Source organism: Onthophagus taurus, chromosome 10 (assembly GCF_036711975.1).
Source record: "Onthophagus taurus isolate NC chromosome 10, IU_Otau_3.0, whole genome shotgun sequence".
NCBI lineage: Eukaryota > Metazoa > Arthropoda > Insecta > Coleoptera > Scarabaeidae > Onthophagus > Onthophagus taurus.
Genome location: NC_091975.1, coordinates 662,824 through 682,743, shown reverse-complemented (window position 1 = coordinate 682,743; position 19,920 = coordinate 662,824). Strand labels below are relative to the sequence as shown.

The 19,920-nt window shown below is 31.4% G+C and overlaps 3 protein-coding genes across 3 annotated transcripts; 1 reads left to right on the top strand and 2 right to left on the bottom strand.

Moving 5' to 3' along the window:
• The first annotated feature begins 646 nt into the window (after positions 1 to 646).
• LOC111417987 (proclotting enzyme-like) lies at positions 647 to 7,122 on the top strand. Its single transcript, XM_071199352.1, has 6 exons — positions 647 to 858; positions 908 to 1,246; positions 1,300 to 1,597; positions 1,647 to 1,662; positions 6,511 to 6,917; positions 6,973 to 7,122. The coding sequence occupies exons 1-6, from the start codon at positions 792 to 794 to the stop codon at positions 7,031 to 7,033; spliced, it is 1,188 nt and encodes a 395-aa protein (XP_071055453.1). The 5' UTR covers positions 647 to 791; the 3' UTR covers positions 7,034 to 7,122.
• Positions 7,123 to 7,145: 23 nt separating this feature from the next.
• On the bottom strand, positions 7,146 to 8,881 carry LOC111417981 (venom protease-like). The gene is made up of 5 exons (XM_023050421.2): positions 8,772 to 8,881; positions 8,287 to 8,655; positions 7,979 to 8,234; positions 7,502 to 7,925; positions 7,146 to 7,447 (listed from the first exon to the last, which is right to left on the bottom strand). The coding sequence occupies exons 1-5, from the start codon at positions 8,836 to 8,838 to the stop codon at positions 7,295 to 7,297; spliced, it is 1,269 nt and encodes a 422-aa protein (XP_022906189.2). The 5' UTR covers positions 8,839 to 8,881; the 3' UTR covers positions 7,146 to 7,294.
• Positions 8,882 to 15,266: 6,385 nt separating this feature from the next.
• LOC111417983 (venom protease-like) lies at positions 15,267 to 16,878 on the bottom strand. Its single transcript, XM_071199435.1, has 5 exons — positions 16,735 to 16,878; positions 16,339 to 16,686; positions 16,019 to 16,280; positions 15,542 to 15,968; positions 15,267 to 15,481 (listed from the first exon to the last, which is right to left on the bottom strand). Exons 1-5 carry the CDS (start codon positions 16,784 to 16,786, stop codon positions 15,329 to 15,331), a joined length of 1,242 nt encoding a protein of 413 aa, XP_071055536.1. The 5' UTR covers positions 16,787 to 16,878; the 3' UTR covers positions 15,267 to 15,328.
• Between the last annotated feature and the right edge of the window lie 3,042 nt (positions 16,879 to 19,920).

Here is a 19,920-nt window from a genome sequence, read left to right as displayed (position 1 = left end):
CACAACAGCCGCAATGTTACTCTCATTATCAGCAAAAATTGTACCAGCTTTTCGATTTTCTTAACGCTAACTTAATAACATCTGTTTAAACTTTGCTGTATAGAAGAACCTTTTAGATTTTTGCTACTTTTTTTTATAATTACGCTATTATATGTATAATTAAGCACACACCGCACGTTCGAGCTACTACGAGGGCAGTATATGAACGGAATTCGTGCTAGGGATTACTATTTATTTTTAAAATTATATTTATTTTCCAATTTTTTCTGGCTTGGTAAATTTAAAGTCTAGTCTAATAAAAACTCGTCGTAAACAAGGTTTCTTTAGGTGCATCAGTATCAGTCAACAGAAAAAATATATATTTATGGTTAACAACAAGCATCGCATCGTTTTAGTGTTGTCGAATTGCTCAAAGAAAGATGCGGATAAGATTCGAGGAAATACGGTAATTCAAACATATAAAAAGCAATTTAATAATTGGATTATTACACTCACTACATTTCATAGCCCAGATACTAATTGTGTATAAGTTGCCAAATTTAGGTAACTTTGTGTGACTTAATGAGGAACTTTCTAAACATTCTTTAATGATCTGTTTATTAAGAAACTTATGACTCATAACCGCACGCTTTAATACAATTTTCACAAATTTAACTACGCATATCGAGGTAAAACCCAACTTTGAAATTCAATAAACGTTTTCTCCTTGATTTGAAGTAATGGGTGGAAATAATTTGTTGTGAACTGTATACATTTAGTTCCCCAACTTATTTACTCGTTTCAACAACGAAATGTCTTCTCCGTCGACCCATATTTTATTTATTTTGTTTTTAATTAATTTAAGTCTTAAAACGAGCAGTAAGAGTAAATCTATTTATTTATTAACATTGATTTATATTGATTTTAGGTCAGCTTGATCGTGAAATTAATACTCCTTGCTCCTTAGCTAATGGTGATCTCGGAGTGTGTAAAAGAGCGGATTTATGTGCATCAGCCAAAGAAATTTTGTTAAAGAAAAAGAAACCTAATATTTGTAGTTTTGATAAAAATCTTCCTTTCATTCCGATTGTTTGTTGTGTGCTAGGAGATGATTTGCCATTTGATCCTAATTTGTTAACGGTTTTTAATCAAAGTGTTTTCGATAATTTAAAAGAATCCGATTTGATAAGTTCTTCTTCTGGGGGAATTAATCCTTTCACCGAAAAATTAATCAACGAAAAAAATAAAAATAAAAAAAGTGTTCAGAGTAAGTTATTTTTTTTTAAATGTAATAATTGTTAATTTTATTATTTTTCATAGAATGTGGAGAATACAGCAATAAATTATATCTTTATCCACCTATAACACCAATTACAACAATAACAACCACGACGACAACAACAACAGTCCCCACCACATTAACTCCTTCAACCGACGAAGAAACCGCTACATCTCAAATTTTCGTAGTAAACGGTGAAAACTCACAAGCTAAAGAATTCCCTCACGTTGCCTTATTAGGCTATGGTGACTCAAATGATACTCAATATCTCTGTGGGGGGGCTTTAATAAGCGAAAACTTTATTTTAACAGCTGCGCATTGCTTATCATCACCAGAATAGTAACTAACATCTTTCTTAATCCTTATTTAAGTACCGGTGCGACGATAGCAACAAATTTTTACCCGTAATTTTCTATTTACTTTCTTAGCTGATATCTTCCTTATAATTAGGGATAGCGAAAAACTAAATGCACCACTTGAAAGCTTGAATCTTTCTCTATCTAAAACCGGGTTTTCGTCTGCCGATAAGGTTGATATTAAGATAAATATAAAATGAAGAACACCGCGCTGTACTTAAAACAGCTCAAAATTACCAAACTTCAAAGCTTTGTGCAATTGTTATGAAACCGAATTTTAAAAAACTGTTATCACAGTCAGAAAAGGCACTCCTTCAGCTATCTTAATCCGGGTCAATATCTATCGGCGTCATGCTTAAATCACCCTTAATGTCCATCCCTACACGCAGAAACGCTTAAGTACTCTTCCTCTAAACAACTTTCTTATTTGATAAGGAGAAAACTATAGCAACATATCTATTTTATTGAAAATTTTCTGCTCTTTCTAGTGGTATATAACACGCGACGATCACGAGCTTGCACACGTACATTTTTGGCCAAAAACTGCTAAATTCACACGTTTTAGCCATTCTTAAACCCTATTCGGGTCGATAACTTTTTTATATGAGCAGGAGAAAACTCTAGAACCATATCTATCTTATCGGAAATTTCCTGCTCTTTCTAGTGATGTATAACACGCGGCGATCGCGAGCTTGCACACGTACATTTTTGGCCAAAAACTGCTAAATTCACACGTTTTAGCCATTCTTAAACCCTGTTCGGGTCGATAACTTTCTTATATGAGCAGGAGAAAACAATAGAACCATATCTATCTTATCGAAAATTTCCTGCTCTTTCTAGTGGTGTATAACACGCTACGATCGCGCGCTTGCACAAACACGTTTTGCGCCAAAAACTACTAACGTTGTGGATTTTTCTGTTTCTAGTTAACTCCCATTTGTAACAGAGTCTAAACAACTTTTTCAAAAAAAAATTTTAATCAAACACCCTACATATCATACACCATCTTAAAATAGAAGCTTTAATCTTCAATTTGAGACATAAATCGTTTCCTTACTATTAAAAATGTGGACGTGGTGATTTTTTGAAATTCTTACTTTTTTGACAATTTCAAACTTAACCTAATTCAAACAACATTTCTTCAAACGCCTTTTTCTAAAAAAAAATTTAATCAAACACCCTACATATCATACACCATCTTAAAATAGAAGCTTTAATCTTCAATTTGAGATATAAATCGTTTTCTAACTATTAAAAAAGTGGACGTGGTGATTTTTTGAAATTTTTACTTTTTTGACAATTTCAAACTTAACCTAATTCAAACAACATTTCTTCAAATGCCTTTTTCTAAAAAATTTTTTAGTTAAACACCCTACATATCATACACCATCTTAGAATAGAAGCTTTAATCTTCAATTTGAGACATAAATCGTTTTCTAACTCTTAAAAATGTGGACGTGGTGATTTTTTGAAATTCTTACTTTTTTGGCAATTTCAAACTTAACCTAATTCAAACAACATTTCTTCAAACGCATTTTTTAAAAAAATTTTTTAGTTAAACACCCTACATATCATACACCACCTTAGAATAGAAGCTTTAATCTTCAATTTGAGACATAAATCGTTTTCTAACTCTTAAAAATGTGGACGTGGTGATTTTTTGAAATTCTTACTTTTTTGACAATTTCAAACTTAACCTAATTCAAACAACATTTCTTCAAACGCCTTTTTCTAAAAAAAAATTTAATCAAACACCCTACATATCATACACCATCTTAAAAATAGAAGCTTTAATCTTCAATTTGAGACATAAATCGTTTTCTAACTCTTAAAAATGTGGACGTGGTGATTTTTTGAAATTCTTACTTTTTTGGCAATTTCAAACTTAACCTAATTCAAACAACATTTCTTCAAACGCCTTTTTCTAAAAAAATTTTTAATCAAACACCCTACATATCATACACCATCTTAAAATAGAAGCTTTAATCTTCAATTTGAGATATAAATCGTTTTCTAACTATTAAAAAAGTGGACGTGGTGATTTTTTGAAATTTTTACTTTTTTGACAATTTCAAACTTAACCTAATTCAAACAACATTTCTTCAAATGCCTATTTCTAAAAAATTTTTTAGTTAAACACCCTACATATCATACACCATCTTAGAATAGAAGCTTTAATCTTCAATTTGAGACATAAATCGTTTTCTAACTCTTAAAAATGTGGACGTGGTGATTTTTTGAAATTCTTACTTTTTTGGCAATTTCAAACTTAACCTAATTCAAACAACATTTCTTCAAATGCCTTTTTCTAAAAAATTTTTTAGTTAAACACCCTACATATCATACACCATCTTAGAATAGAAGCTTTAATCTTCAATTTGAGACATAAATCGTTTTCTAACTCTTAAAAATGTGGACGTGGTGATTTTTTGAAATTCTTACTTTTTTGGCAATTTCAAACTTAACCTAATTCAAACAACATTTCTTCAAACGCCTTTTTCTAAAAAAATTTTTAATCAAACACCCTACATATCATACACCATCTTAAAATAGAAGCTTTAATCTTCAATTTGAGATATAAATCGTTTCCTAACTATTAAAAATGTGGACGTGGTGATTTTTTGAAATTCTTACTTTTTTGACAATTTCAAACTTAACCTAATTCAAACAACATTTCTTCAAACGCATTTTTAAAAAAAATTTTTTAGTTAAACACCCTACATATCATACACCACCTTAGAATAGAAGCTTTAATCTTCAATTTGAGACATAAATCGTTTTCTAACTCTTAAAAATGTGGACGTGGTGATTTTTTGAAATTCTTACTTTTTTGACAATTTCAAACTTAACCTAATTCAAACAACATTTCTTCAAATGCCTTTTTCTAAAAAATTTTTTAGTTAAACACCCTACATATCATACACCATCTTAGAATAGAAGCTTTAATCTTCAATTTGAGACAGAAATCGTTTCCTAACTATTAAAAATGTGGACGTGGTGATTTTTTGAAATTCTTACTTTTTTGACAATTTCAAACTTAACCTAATTCAAACAACATTTCTTCAAACGCCTTTTTCTAAAAAAAAATTTAATCAAACACCCTACATATCATACACCATCTTAAAAATAGAAGCTTTAATCTTCAATTTGAGACATAAATCGTTTTCTAACTCTTAAAAATGTGGACGTGGTGATTTTTTGAAATTCTTACTTTTTTGGCAATTTCAAACTTAACCTAATTCAAACAACATTTCTTCAAACGCCTTTTTCTAAAAAAATTTTTAATCAAACACCCTACATATCATACACCATCTTAAAATAGAAGCTTTAATCTTCAATTTGAGATATAAATCGTTTTCTAACTATTAAAAAAGTGGACGTGGTGATTTTTTGAAATTTTTACTTTTTTGACAATTTCAAACTTAACCTAATTCAAACAACATTTCTTCAAATGCCTATTTCTAAAAAATTTTTTAGTTAAACACCCTACATATCATACACCATCTTAGAATAGAAGCTTTAATCTTCAATTTGAGACATAAATCGTTTTCTAACTCTTAAAAATGTGGACGTGGTGATTTTTTGAAATTCTTACTTTTTTGGCAATTTCAAACTTAACCTAATTCAAACAACATTTCTTCAAATGCCTTTTTCTAAAAAATTTTTTAGTTAAACACCCTACATATCATACACCATCTTAGAATAGAAGCTTTAATCTTCAATTTGAGACATAAATCGTTTTCTAACTCTTAAAAATGTGGACGTGGTGATTTTTTGAAATTCTTACTTTTTTGGCAATTTCAAACTTAACCTAATTCAAACAACATTTCTTCAAACGCCTTTTTCTAAAAAAATTTTTAATCAAACACCCTACATATCATACACCATCTTAAAATAGAAGCTTTAATCTTCAATTTGAGATATAAATCGTTTTCTAACTATTAAAAAAGTGGACGTGGTGATTTTTTGAAATTTTTACTTTTTTGACAATTTCAAACTTAACCTAATTCAAACAACATTTCTTCAAATGCCTATTTCTAAAAAATTTTTTAGTTAAACACCCTACATATCATACACCATCTTAGAATAGAAGCTTTAATCTTCAATTTGAGACATAAATCGTTTTCTAACTCTTAAAAATGTGGACGTGGTGATTTTTTGAAATTCTTACTTTTTTGGCAATTTCAAACTTAACCTAATTCAAACAACATTTTTTCAAACGCCTTTTTCTAAAAAAATTTTTAATCAAACACCCTACATATCATACACCATCTTAAAATAGAAGCTTTAATCTTCAATTTGAGATATAAATCGTTTCTTAACTCTTAAAAATGTGGACGTGGTGATTTTTTGAAATTCTTACATTTTTGACAATTTCAAACTTAACCTAATTCAAACAACATTTCTTCAAACGCATTTTTTAAAAAAAATTTTTAGTTAAACACCCTACATATCATACACCACCTTAGAATAGAAGCTTTAATCTTCAATTTGAGACATAAATCGTTTTCTAACTCTTAAAAATGTGGACGTGGTGATTTTTTGAAATTCTTACTTTTTTAACAATTTCAAACTTAACCTAATTCAAACAACATTTCTTCAAACGCATTTTAAAAAAAATTTTTTTAGTTAAACACCCTACATATCATACACCACCTTAGAATAGAAGCTTTAATCTTCAATTTGAGACATAAATCGTTTTCTAACTCTTAAAAATGTGGACGTGGTAATTTTTTGAAATTCTTACTTTTTTAACAATTTCAAACTTAACCTAATTCAAACAACATTTTTTCAAACGCCTTTTTCTAAAAAAATTTTTAATCAAACACCCTATATATCACACAACATCTTAAAATAGAAGCTTTAATCTTCAATTTGAGACATAAATAAACATAAGTAAACATCGTACGTTTAGGTGATTTACACATCAAATCCGATGATGATGACGCATTTCCAAGACAATACGGTGTTGCGGAAACTTATCAACACCCTGAGTACGAGTTCGATAAAAAGTATCATGATGTGGGTTTGATACGGTTAAATTCGTCGGTTAATTTTAATATTTATATAAAACCTGCTTGTCTTTATACAGAAAAAGAATTATTAAACGATCAATTTATTGCGGCTGGTTGGGGGCAAACTTCTTTTGGTGGAAATACTGCGAGTATTTTGCAAGAGGTTAATTTAACTATTTCAGATCATGCAAAGTGTTCTAAAACGTATACTAGACGGGTTAATGGGTTAAATAATGGGTTAATTGAAGATATACAAATTTGTGCTGAAGGAGCCGAGATACTTGTCAAGTAAATTTTTATTAATTAATTTGTTTTAATTTATTTTATTGATTTTTCTTTGCAGGGCGATTCAGGAGCACCGCTACAATATCTTGAATGAAATGATAATCGTTTATACAGGATAACTTCTTTTGGAATTAATTGTGGATTAGTTCCTGGAATTTATACAAGAGTGTCTTCTTATGTTCCCTGGATTGAAGGAATTGTATGGGGTTAAAAAGACAACGAGAATGAAAATATGTAATAACTAATATATTTCATATAGTAGGATCAATAATACTAAAATTCTATCAGCACAGATTGAAACTTTATAAAAATAAATACATAAAAAAAGTGTATCTAATTTAAATATAATCTAATTAAGCTTCTTATTTATCGTCGTCTTTTTAATTCCATACAATTCCTTCAATCCACGGGACGTAATACGATACTCTTGTATAAACTCCAGGAACTAATCCACAATTAATTCCAAAAGAAGTTATCCCAACGATCTTATGTAAGCGATTATCGCGATATTGTAAAGGAGCCCCTGAATCACCCTGCAAAGAAAAAAAATTAATACACCAAATTAATTAACATTAACAAAAAATTACTTGACAAGTATCTCCCCCTTTAGCAGCTCCTTCAGCACAAATTTGAATATCTTCAATTAACCCATCATTTAACCCATTAACACGTTTAGTATACGTTTTAGAACAACTTGTATGATCCGAAATCGTTAAATTAACCTTTTGCAAGATGCTCGCATCATCCCCCCCGAAAGAAGTTTTCCCCCAGCCAGCCACGATAAATCGATCGTTCAATAACTCTTTTTCAGTATGAAGACACGCCGGTTTTATATAAACATTAAAATCGACCGAAGAATTTAATCGTAACAAAGCCAAATCGTGGTATTTCTTATCCGATTCGTATTCGGGGTGGCGAAAAGTTTGCGCAATTCCGAATTGTCTTGGGGAAGCGTCGTCTTCGTTGGATTTGATGTCTAAATCACCTAAACGTACGATATTAACTGGGCCGCTAAAAAAGAAATACATTTATTTATAATAAATGAGTTAAAAATTTTTACTGACTATTCCCTGGATAATAAACAATGCGCAGCTGTTAAAACGAAGTTTTCGCTTATTAAAGCCCCCCCACAAAGCCATTGGGTATCATCGGGGTCACCATACCCCAATAAAGCAACATGAGGGAATTCTTTGGCTTTTGAATTTTCTCCCCCTACGACGAAGATTTGGGAAATACCGTCGTCCTCTTCATTTAAAGGTCTCATTGTTGTTGTTGTGGTCGTTGTTGTAGTTATTGCTGAAGAACTGTATTCGAAACATTCTATTAAAAAAAATGGGGTAAGAAAAATGTTTTAATTAAGATTGACACTTACTTTGAACACTTTTTTTATCATTTGACTCACGAATTAATGTGCTACTTAAAGGAGTATCTATTTTTTCTTGCGGGGGATTAATTTGTGCTGGAGAACTCAAAAAATTATACAAAATACTCGGTTTTGTAAAATTGTGTTGCTTAAAGAACGAAAGGAAACTAGGATCATATGGTAAATCATCTCCAGGGACGCAACAAACCACCGGAAGTAACGGAAGATCCTTATCAAAACTGCACAAATTAGGTTTCTCTTTCTTTAACAACATTTCTTTGGCCGATGCGCATAAATCGACTCTTTTACACACTCCTGCTTCTCCATCTCCATCGGATAAGATACACGAAGAATTCACTTCAAGGTTAAGATGCCGACCTAAAATGAACTTTGTTGTTTACCTTGATAAAATATTCCTTGATTTATTTTAAATAATACGTTTGTTTATTTGTATGATAAAAAAATAATTAAGTATTAATTAAAGTAATACGTACCGTTTATTTTTAAACTTAACTGGATTAAAATCGTGATGAATAAAATGTAGGTTAAGAACGAAGACATTTCGTTGTGGTAACGTGCAAATGCGCTGAGGAACTAAACGAACTCAGCCGGTTTTCAATGTATCAAGGAGTTCAAAACAAGGAGAAAACGATTATTGAATTCCTAAGATGGGTTTTACCACCAAAACAAGTTTCAAGTTTTCAGAATTGCGTTAGATCATTCTCAACGGACCTAAAAATTCATGTAAAATTAGGTAGTTGTATTGAGAAATAGGCTCATCAATACAATTAATTAAAAAAATGAGTCATAAATTTTCCAAGATCTTAAAAGAATCATTTAATTCATGATAATAAGATTATGGAATTCTTTGTTTAACCTCTAAAAGCAACCAAAATTTTTTGGAAAAACCAGATAGGTAAGGACGTCACGGGCAAGTTTACATAAAGTAAGTAATATAAAGAAGAATATCTGGGCATCACACTTGACAATAAAATGGCATGGAGAGCCCACCTAGATAATAGAGTAAAAAAAGCGAGAGGGCTATAGGTAAGACATGGGGTTTGTCACCCAGAAATGCCCTCTGGATTTACACGGCTGTAATCCGACCTATGCTTACTTATGGTGGTCAAAGACCCTACAGTCTACATCCACTACTGCACTTAATAAAGTACAGAGACTTGCGTGTTTGTACGTTACAGGTGCGCTGCGGACTACCCCCACTGCAGCCATGGAAAACATGTTAAACCTAACGCCACTTCATTTGTTCATCCAAGAGGTGGCATTGGTGACCATGACTCGACTGCGAGCAGCAGGAATTCTAATGGGTGAGAGAAATAGTAAAAATGCCAATCTCTGGAATGAAATGGTGGATTACTCACCAATTCTGTGTTAGAATAATTTAGTTGATAATTATTTTGATCAACGTTTATTTTATAATAAGTATTTAGATCACTTTACCTGTTAATAATTTATATGTTGTAAGCATAGTGATATAAAAAAGTTGTTGTTGTTGTTTACGATTTTGTCATATACAAGATGTACAAGATTCTGCTTTAAAATTGGCAAAAATAAAATTCCCGTACCAAAAGCCATAAAGTCGTTTAAATATTCAAGAAAGTCCATCAGGTTATGGGCCCAGATCGCGGGTTATAAAGATTGAAATATTTATATAGTATAATATATAATAAGGAGATATAACAGAAAGATTTCAAGATGGAAAGCGGAAAGCATATGGGTCAAATAAAGCTATTATCTAACAACAATTATCAGACATGGAAATTTCGAGTTGAGATGTTGTTAATTCGGGAAAATCTTTGGCAAGTCCAACTCCAAAAGAAGATATGTGGGACCTTACAGATAAAAAGGCTCGAGCAACAATTGGATTATTAGTGGATGATACCCAACTGAAGCTTATAAAAGGGAAAACAACGGCGAAAGAAATGTGGTTGTCATTAAAAAACTTCCATGAAAAGTCTACATTAGGAGTGACAACCAGACTACTCAAAAAGTTATGCAAAAGGGAACTCTCAGAAGGTGGTGACATGGAAATTCACATAAGGGAAATGGAGGAACTATTGGAGCAATTAACAACTGCTGGACATATTTTTCCTGAAGAAATGATTGTTATATTTTATTTACAAAGTTTGCCAGCTAGTTATGATCATCTTATAATTGCATTAGAAAACAGAACGGACACGTTGACAGCGGAATTTGTGAAACAAAGACTTCTGGAGGAGTATGAAAAACGAAAAAATCGGGACTTCGACGAAGCTTCAAAGGCCATGAAGACACTGCAGTATTCTAGAGGTATAGAGAAGAAAAATATTGAATGTTTCTTTTGCAAGAAAAAAGGACACATGAAGAAAGAATGTCGAAAGTATATAACTTGGTTGAAGAAACACAAAGCCAAGATAGCAGAAGACAAGAAAGAAAATTCAGACAATGAAAAGGAAGAGTATTTGAGTTATATAGCGAAGGAAAATACCATAATTCATCATTGCAATAAATCCAACACTATAACAGGACAGCGAGACGACCAAATGTGGTACATAGATTCTGGAGCAACGGCCCACATGTGTAACAATCCAGAATTATTAGAACATATTAATAAAAACGGTGCCACAGTAGTTAGTGTAGCAGACGGTCGTAAGTTAAATGTCAGGGGTACAGGTACGTGCGTTATTAGAAGCATTGCTAATGATAGTAGTAATATGGTTATAAAGTTAAACAATGTTTTATATGTACCGAATTTAGATAGCAATTTAATTTCAGTTAGTAATCTAGTAAGTAAAGGGTTAGAAGTTATATTTAATGAAAAGGGAGGTTTTGTTAAATGTAAGGATAATATAATAATGAAATTTAATAAGTTAGGTAAACTATTTGTGTTAGATTTTGGTGAAAAAACATATGAAACACCGTATGAACAGTGGTATAATCAAATGCCAACATATAATGATATGATTTCATTCGGAAGTACAGTTTATTATTATAATGATCATTTAGACAGACGAAAACTTGATGATAGAGGAGAAAAAGGTATATTTATTGGATATGAAGAGAACACAAAGGGTTACAGAATACTTGTTAATAACGGAAAGGTAAAGATTACGAGAAATATAAGAAATATAATTTTAGCCGACGAAAAATGTAATCAACCTAAGATAACCGTTGAAAAACCTTGTAATGAAAAGAATATAATTATGATAAATCTGGAAAATAATGAAGATCTACAAGAACCATTTCGAATTCAAAAAAATTTGAATGAAGAGGTACAAGAAGAAAAACAACAAACCGAAGAGGAGCATAGATACCCAACAAGGAAAAATAGAGGTATTCCACCTAAGAGATTTATTGAAAGTGTAAAGTATGCAGAAAATATATTCGAAGATGATCCAAAAACCTACGAAGAAGCGATAAATTCAAAGGATAAAGATAAATGGGTACAGGCTATGAATGAGGAATTGGCAGCTTTTCAGAAAAATAACACATGGATTTTAATGGAATTGCCAAAAGGAAAAACAGCTATTGGTACAAAATGGGTGTATAAACGTAAAACTAACGAAAGTGGAGTTAAAGAACGTTTCAGAGCACGATTAGTAGCACAAGGTTGTTCACAAAAATACGGAATTGATTATGATGAAGTATTTGCACCCGTAACTAGATCAATTACTGTAAAAACGCTTCTTGAATTAGCTAGTAAAAAGAGTTTACAGGTAAGACATTATGACGTTGAAACAGCATATTTAAATGGAGACTTAAAACACGAAGTATATTTAAAACCACCACTTGGTTTAAATACAACTAAAGTTTGCAAATTGTTAAAAAATTTGTACGGATTAAAACAAGGTGCTAACGAATGGTTTAAAAAATTACAGAAAATTTTGATTGAAAATAATTTTAAACAAAGCGAAAATGATCATTGTTTATATTTTAAAGAAGTTAATGAAGATATGTTATACTTAGCTATCTATGTAGATGATATATGTTGTGTAGCAAAATTTGATAAAACTTTTGATAATATGGAGCGAGCACTAAATAATTATTTCAAAATTAAATTGTTGGGAGAAATTACAGAATTTTTAGGTGTTCAAATAGAAAGAGATGGTCAGCATTTTGAACTACATCAAAGAACATATATATCAAGAAAATTAAAAGAATTTGGCTTAGAAGACGCTAAGAATAGTGATATACCAATGAACACAGGATATAGAAAAGATGATTTAACCGGAAGCGAAAAATTTGACGAAAAACAGTACAGAAGTGCAATTGGAGCTTTACTGTATATTGCAAATAATACTCGACCAGATATTTCTGCTTCAGTATCTATTTTAGCACAGAAAGTGACGAATCCAATGAAAAGGGATTGGATAGAAGTGCAACGAGTATTTAGATATTTGAAAAATACCATTGATTTAAAATTACAAATAAAATCAAGCCCAGATCAATCAACGGATCACCTAATTGCATATGTGGATGCAGATTGGGGATCGAATTTAATTGATAGGAAATCAAATAGTGGATATTGTGTATTCTTAAATGGCAATTTAATGACTTGGAGCAGCACAAAACAAAAATGCGTAAGCTTATCGTCTACTGAGGCGGAATATGTTGCGCTAACTGAATTAACTACAGAGCTTGAATGGTACACGAGATTATTATCAGAAATAGGCATTAATGTAACACCGATAATCTTCGAGGATAATCAAAGTTGCATAAAACTTACCAAAAATGACCAGTTAAAGAAAAGAACTAAGCACATAGATACGAAATACCATTATATAAGGGATTTAGTAAATAAAAATAAAATAAATATAAAATATTTACCTACTGAAGATATGATAGCTGATATACTGACTAAACCGTTAGATAAAATAAAACTTAGGAAGTTTAGGAAAGGTTTAGGTTTAATTTAATTAGAATATTCATTATAAACGTTGAGGGAGGGTGTTAGAATAATTTAGTTGATAATTATTTTGATCAACGTTTATTTTATAATAAGTATTTAGATCACTTTACCTGTTAATAATTTATATGTTGTAAGCATAGTGATATAAAAAAGTTGTTGTTGTTGTTTACGATTTTGTCATATACAAGATGTACAAGATTCTGCTTTAAAATTGGCAAAAATAAAATTCCCGTACCAAAAGCCATAAAGTCGTTTAAATATTCAAGAAAGTCCATCATTCTGGAGTGTGTAACGGACTTTACACCCCTACAACACATTTTTACGAAGAAATATCTCACCCACCCAAGCTCCACAGAAGTAGAGGTAAAAAACAGCCTTAAAATCTACACTGATGGTTCAAAGAGACGGGAAGGAGCTGGAGCCGGAGTCTTCTCGACTCCTCGTATCTGAACCTTTAGGTATAAGTACCACCGTCATACAGGCGGAGTTAATCGCCATACAACTTGCCGCTGACGTTATTGTCAGATCCAACTTGGTAGGTAAGACTTTTACAATTTATACTGACAGTAGACAAGCTATTTTAGCCCTGAGTAGAATAACAATTACCTCAGGACTTGTTATGGGTTGTCATCTGACATTGGAGAAGGCCGCAGTGCATAACTGTGTCATACTTCAATGGATAAAAGGACACTCGACTTGTTCAGGTAACAAGCACGCTGATAGGGTTGCCAAAAGGGCTGCCAAACGAGCGCCATGTTCGCCTGAACCGATAATCGCTCCGTCCTTATCAACTCAGATTGAGATAATTAAAGATTTTACCCACAAAAAGTTCATGAACTGGTGGGATAGGGTTAAGGGTTGCCATCTGTCTAAGGAAGTATTACATTATCCTTCAGCAGAGGCAGCCTTGTCTTTCGTAAGGCTTTACGAACTGTAACGGGACTCGTCACGGGTCACTGTAAGGTAAACAAGCATCTTTATAACCTTAAGCTTACTATTAGTCCTCTCTGTCGCCTCTGTAAAGAGGGCGAGGAGACGGTCCGACACATCTTGTGTGAATGCCCCACTCTGCAAGACCTCAGAATGAGAGACTTCGGAGAGGAATGGCCGACCACAGATGGCATCAGGAACACACCTCTGAGCTGTATCCTAGCCTTCGGAAATTCCTTAGGCTGGTTGATGTAGCCGGAGACAGTGTAGGAGGATGTACAAGGGGCCCGTTGGGGCCTAGGTGCTGTGTGCGTAGCATACCCTCCGCTTTCCTACATACATAAAGAAGAAGAGAGATATAAACCAGAAAACTTGTTCTAAAAATGGCATTGTTAGCCAAGGTTGGGAACACTGCCAGATATGAAGACTAAGAAAAACAAATTTCCAGGAGAAGATGGTGTAGTGGTTGATGAAATTAAAATTGGAAGATAAAGAACCTGTTCAATATGCCTTTCTAACAGTTCTACAACTACAGTAGCAACCCTTCATACATGATGAAGTCTTCAACGCACTCCAACAGATAAAAACCGGGCTTCGACGGTATTCATAACGAATTCCTAGTGAAGTGCAGCCAAGAAATCGGCCTTATACCAAAGGAATTTAAGAAGACAAAGATAATCTCCATCCTAAAGCTGGATAAGCTAGCCACCTGCCTACTAAGAACTTGCCCTAAGAAAATTCCCGTCCAATTAGTAAGCTTCAAGCGGGGTCGCAACTGTATGGATGAGGGCTCTACTTTACAACTTATATCGAGGCTGGCTTTTAGAACTAGAAGAAGCCTACAACACCATATGGAGGAAAGGACTGCTATTTAATTTCCTTGTAAGACACTTACTGCTCAATAACATACTCAGTGACAGGTGGGAAGTCCAAATAAACACCACCATGCGAATCACCGGTTATATAAAAAGTACTCCCATACACTGGCTTCTTGCATTCAGCCATTCCATCACCTAAGCTGAGAAGATTTGAGAAAAATATTGAAGAATGGACAAATCCAAATCCACAATGATTCTATCCAACGGACCTGGAGACTGACATGGAACCAAGTCATCACCTCCGAAGTTACACCTGAACATATCTAGCAAGCCAGTTGGTTTTGTAAATAATTAAGATTTTCTTTATTGAAAAAATATCATATTGTTACAATAACATTTAAGGCCATACAATTCCTTCAATCCAATTAATATAATATGACACTCTTGTATAAATTGCTGGTGCAACACCACAATTTATCCCAAACGAAGTAATCCCCACGATTTGATACAACTCTGGATCAAAAAATTGTAAAGGTGTCCCCGAATCACCCTATCATAAAAATAATAATTTAATATTCATGTTATAGTAGATAATATTAAAAAATCGTACTTGACAAGTATCTCCGCCTTCATCAGCTCCTTCAGCACAAATTTGTGTATCCACATTTACCCCGTCTTCCAATCCATCAATTCCCTTAGTGTATGTTTGAGAACATGTTTGAAAATCCGTAATGTTTAATTCAACTTTTTGTAAATTATTGGGATGAGTTCCACCGAAATAAACCCTCCCCCATCCCGCCGCAACAAAGGATTCATTCTTCGGCAATTCTTTTGGAACATAAATACAAGCCGGTTTTATATAAGTACTAAATTCAACGTTCTTTTTTAATCGAATCAGCCCTATATCGTGGTATTTACTATCCGGGCGATATTCAGGATATTCATACGTTTCTGCAACTTCGTATTCTACAGGAAATGCGTCATCGTCGTTTGAGCGGATATCTAAATCACCTAAACGAACGTATTTAACTGGGCCACTTAAAAAAATTGGATTAATAATAAAACTGTTTTAATAAGAAAGTGTTACTATAAATCGGCTGATAAACAATGTGCTGCTGTTAAAATAAAGTTTTCGCTTATTAAGCCACCCCCGGATAGCCAATGAATATCATTTGGGTCACCATAACCCAACAAAGCAACATGAGGAAATTCTAAAGGTAATGCGTCAATTCCCCCGGTTATAAATTTATGAGGGTTAATTAGAACTTCTTGATACGGTACTTGTGTCGTTGATGTTACTGGTAAATTAGTGGGATATTTGTAGTCAAAATCGTTATATTCTTTGCATTCTGAAATAAATTTTTAAATTATTAAGTTAAAAAATTTTTAATAAATTATTTTTAACACTTTTTTCTCCACCAATACGAATGGTTGCATCACTAGTTTGGCTTCTTGTTTGAGTATTATTTTCTGAACTTGTATTTGATTCACTTAAACTTGGAGTTGTAGTTGTAGTATTAAATGTAAATGAAGCAAGAGCAGAATGGAAAGGTAAATCGTTTTCTGGTACACAACAAACGATCGGTATAAAAGGGGAGATTTCTTCGAAACTACACACAATCGGTCGTTTATGATTTAATATCACTCGTTTTGCTGACGCACATAAATCGACTCTTTTGCATACCCCGATATCGCCGTTAGATAATAAACAGCTAGAGTTAACTGGAAGGTTATGTTGTTGACCTAATCCTAAAACTAAAAAAAATAGATATTTAAGATGAAAATTAAAGATAAAATACTTACCAATTGTAAATGTTGTATATATTAAAAATAAACATGTTAATAATAAAGACATTTTGTTGTTAAACCGAACGAATCGAGCGAGATACTAAAAACCTGTTGGTATTCATGAAGGTAAACGGTCATGAAGAAACCAGTCTTCATGAATTCATAAAAACAATCTTCTCTTGTCGACAAATCAATGAAATATTAGCTGGAGTGGGATACACTCAATTTTCTTATGACAGTCATAGATTAACAATATTTCTAAAACATTCATCGAGAGGTATTCTAAGATATGGATGAATTGCAGCATAATATACCACTTGCGGTTACACAATTTCATTTCCGCAATATAATGTGATAGAACCAACATTTTTGTTTAATCTATAAATATCAAAAAAGGTAAAATTTTAAGAATTTGTGGAATCTTCGTTTATAGAAATAAAGAAACGAGTCTCATCTTAGATTAAAGCTTAAAGATTACTCTTTAAAATGATTCCATTTTATTCTTAATATAACTCTTATTATGAGCCCCCTTCGGTTACAATAAATAAGTTACAATAACTGCTGCTGTGCTTTTTCAGGTATTTAGGGAGCTGTTACCTTAAATCTGAGTTAATCCTAGTGTTTTAATTTGTAACTTTCTAGAGATTGTGCTTTTTAATGATTTTACGTTTTGTCTTATCGGTAGAACCATAATTATTTTACTAGAGCAGGTTAAAAGTTATGTTGTAATTCAACCCGAATTACGGAAGGAAAGGGACAACGTTAACTCCTACGAGTCAAAATGTTATAACACTTTATGAAATTAGATCAACGCGATAACTTGAAATATTATTATTATAAAAGTCATCATTTCTTTTACTTTTAAAATCAGTAATTGCTTATTTTTAAAGTGTATAACATAATTACATAGTGGAACTTTATATGTGATTGTGAAACTGAGCATAAAAACAACAACACAAAAAGTGACGTGACCGTGAAAATGCGAAGTAATTATGTGAATTTTATGAAAAAGCTATTGTCGTTGTATTCGTTGACGTCATTAATGGTGTTATTTTTGTAAATATAATCATGAAATTATTCATAAAATTTATCTAGATTTAATTAAAAGAGATTTTGCGTTTTTTTTAAACAATGAATGAAACATAATAAAATAAACTCTATGAAAAGAATTAATGAAAGCATTAAAGTTCAATTTATTATCAAAAACGTTACGTGAAATATCAAGGTTTAAAAATCAAGTATATGGTAATCGTGTTCAAGGCAGATAGTTAAGCTGAACTTCCTTAATAAAGATATTTTTATAATACAACCTAACGATTATTATACACCATTTTAAAGAGTAATCTTTAAGCTTTAATTTAAGATTCATCTCATTCCTTTGTTTCCATAAACAAAGCTTCCACGAATTCTTAAAATTTTACCTTTTTGGACACTTATAGATTAAATAAAAATGTTGGTTTTAACTCAACATTTCTTTTCTCCATATTTTTATTATGCAACCCAATGATTATTATACATCATTTTGACGAGAAATCTTTAAGCTTTATTTTGAGATATGACTCGTTTCTTTATTTCCATAAACAAAGATTCCACGAATTCTTAAAATTTTACCTTTTTTTGACATTTATGTATTAAGCAAAAACGTAGGTTCTAACTCAACATTATTTTTCTCGATATTTTTATAATACTACGTAACGATTATTATACACCATTTTAAAGAGTAATCTTTAAGCTTTAATTTAAGATTAATCTCATTCCTTTGTTTCCATAAACAAAGCTTCCACGAATTCTTAAAATTTTACCTTTTTGGACACTTATAGATTAAATAAAAATGTTGGTTTTAACTCATTCATTTCTTTTCTCCATATTTTTATTATGCAACCCAATGAGAATTATACATCATTTTGACGAGAAATCTTTAAGCTTTATTTTGAGATATGACTCGTTTCTTTATTTCCATAAACAAAGATTCCACGAATTCTTAAAATGTTACCTTTTTTGACATTTATATATTAAGCAAAAACGTAGGTTCTAACTCAACATTATTTTTCTCGATATTTTTATAATACAACGTAACGATTATTATACACCATTTTAAAGAGTAATCTTTAAGCTTTAATTTAAGATTAATCTCATTCCTTTGTTTCTATAAACAAAGCTTCCACGAATTCTTAAAATTTTACCTTTTTGGACACTTATAGATTAAATAAAAATGTTGGTTTTAACTCAACATTTCTTTTCTCCGTATTTTTATTATGCAACCCAATGATTATTATACATCATTTTGATGAGAAATCTTTAAGCTTTATTTTGAGATATGACTCGTTTCTTTATTTCCATAAACAAAGATTCCACGAATTCTTAAAATTTTACCTTTTTTGACATTTATGTATTAAGCAAAAACGTAGGTTCTAACTCAACATTATTTTTCTCGATATTTTTATAATACAACGTAACGATTATTATACACCATTTTAAAGAGTAATCTTTAAGCTTTAATTTAAGATTAATCTCATTCCTTTGTTTCCATAAACAAAGCTTCCACGAATTCTTAAAATTTTATCTTTTTGAACACTTATAGATTAAATAAAAATGTTGGTTTTAACTCAACATTTCTTTTCTCCATATTTTTATTATGCAACCTAATGATTATTATACATCATTTGAACGAGAAATCTTTAAGCTTTATTTTGAGATATGACTCGTTTCTTTATTTCCATAAACAAAGATTCCACGAATTCTTAAAATTTTACCTTTTTTGACATTTATGTATTAAGCAAAAACGTAGGTTCTAACTCAACATTATTTTTCTCGATATTTTTATAATACAACCTAACGATTATTATACACCATTTTAAAGAGTAATCTTTAAGCTTTAATTTAAGATTAATCTCATTCCTTTGTTTCCATAAACAAAGCTTCCACGAATTCTTAAAATTTTACCTTTTTGGACACTTATAGATTAAATAAAAATGTTGGTTTTAACTCATTCATTTCTTTTCTCCATATTTTTATTATGCATCCCAATGATTATTATACATCATTTTGACGAGAAATCTTTAAGCTTTATTTTGAGATATGACTCGTTTCTTTATTTCCATAAACAAAGATTCCACGAATTCTTAAAATTTTACCTTTTTTGACATTTATGTATTAAGCAAAAACGTAGGTTCTAACTCAACATTATTTTTCTCGATATTT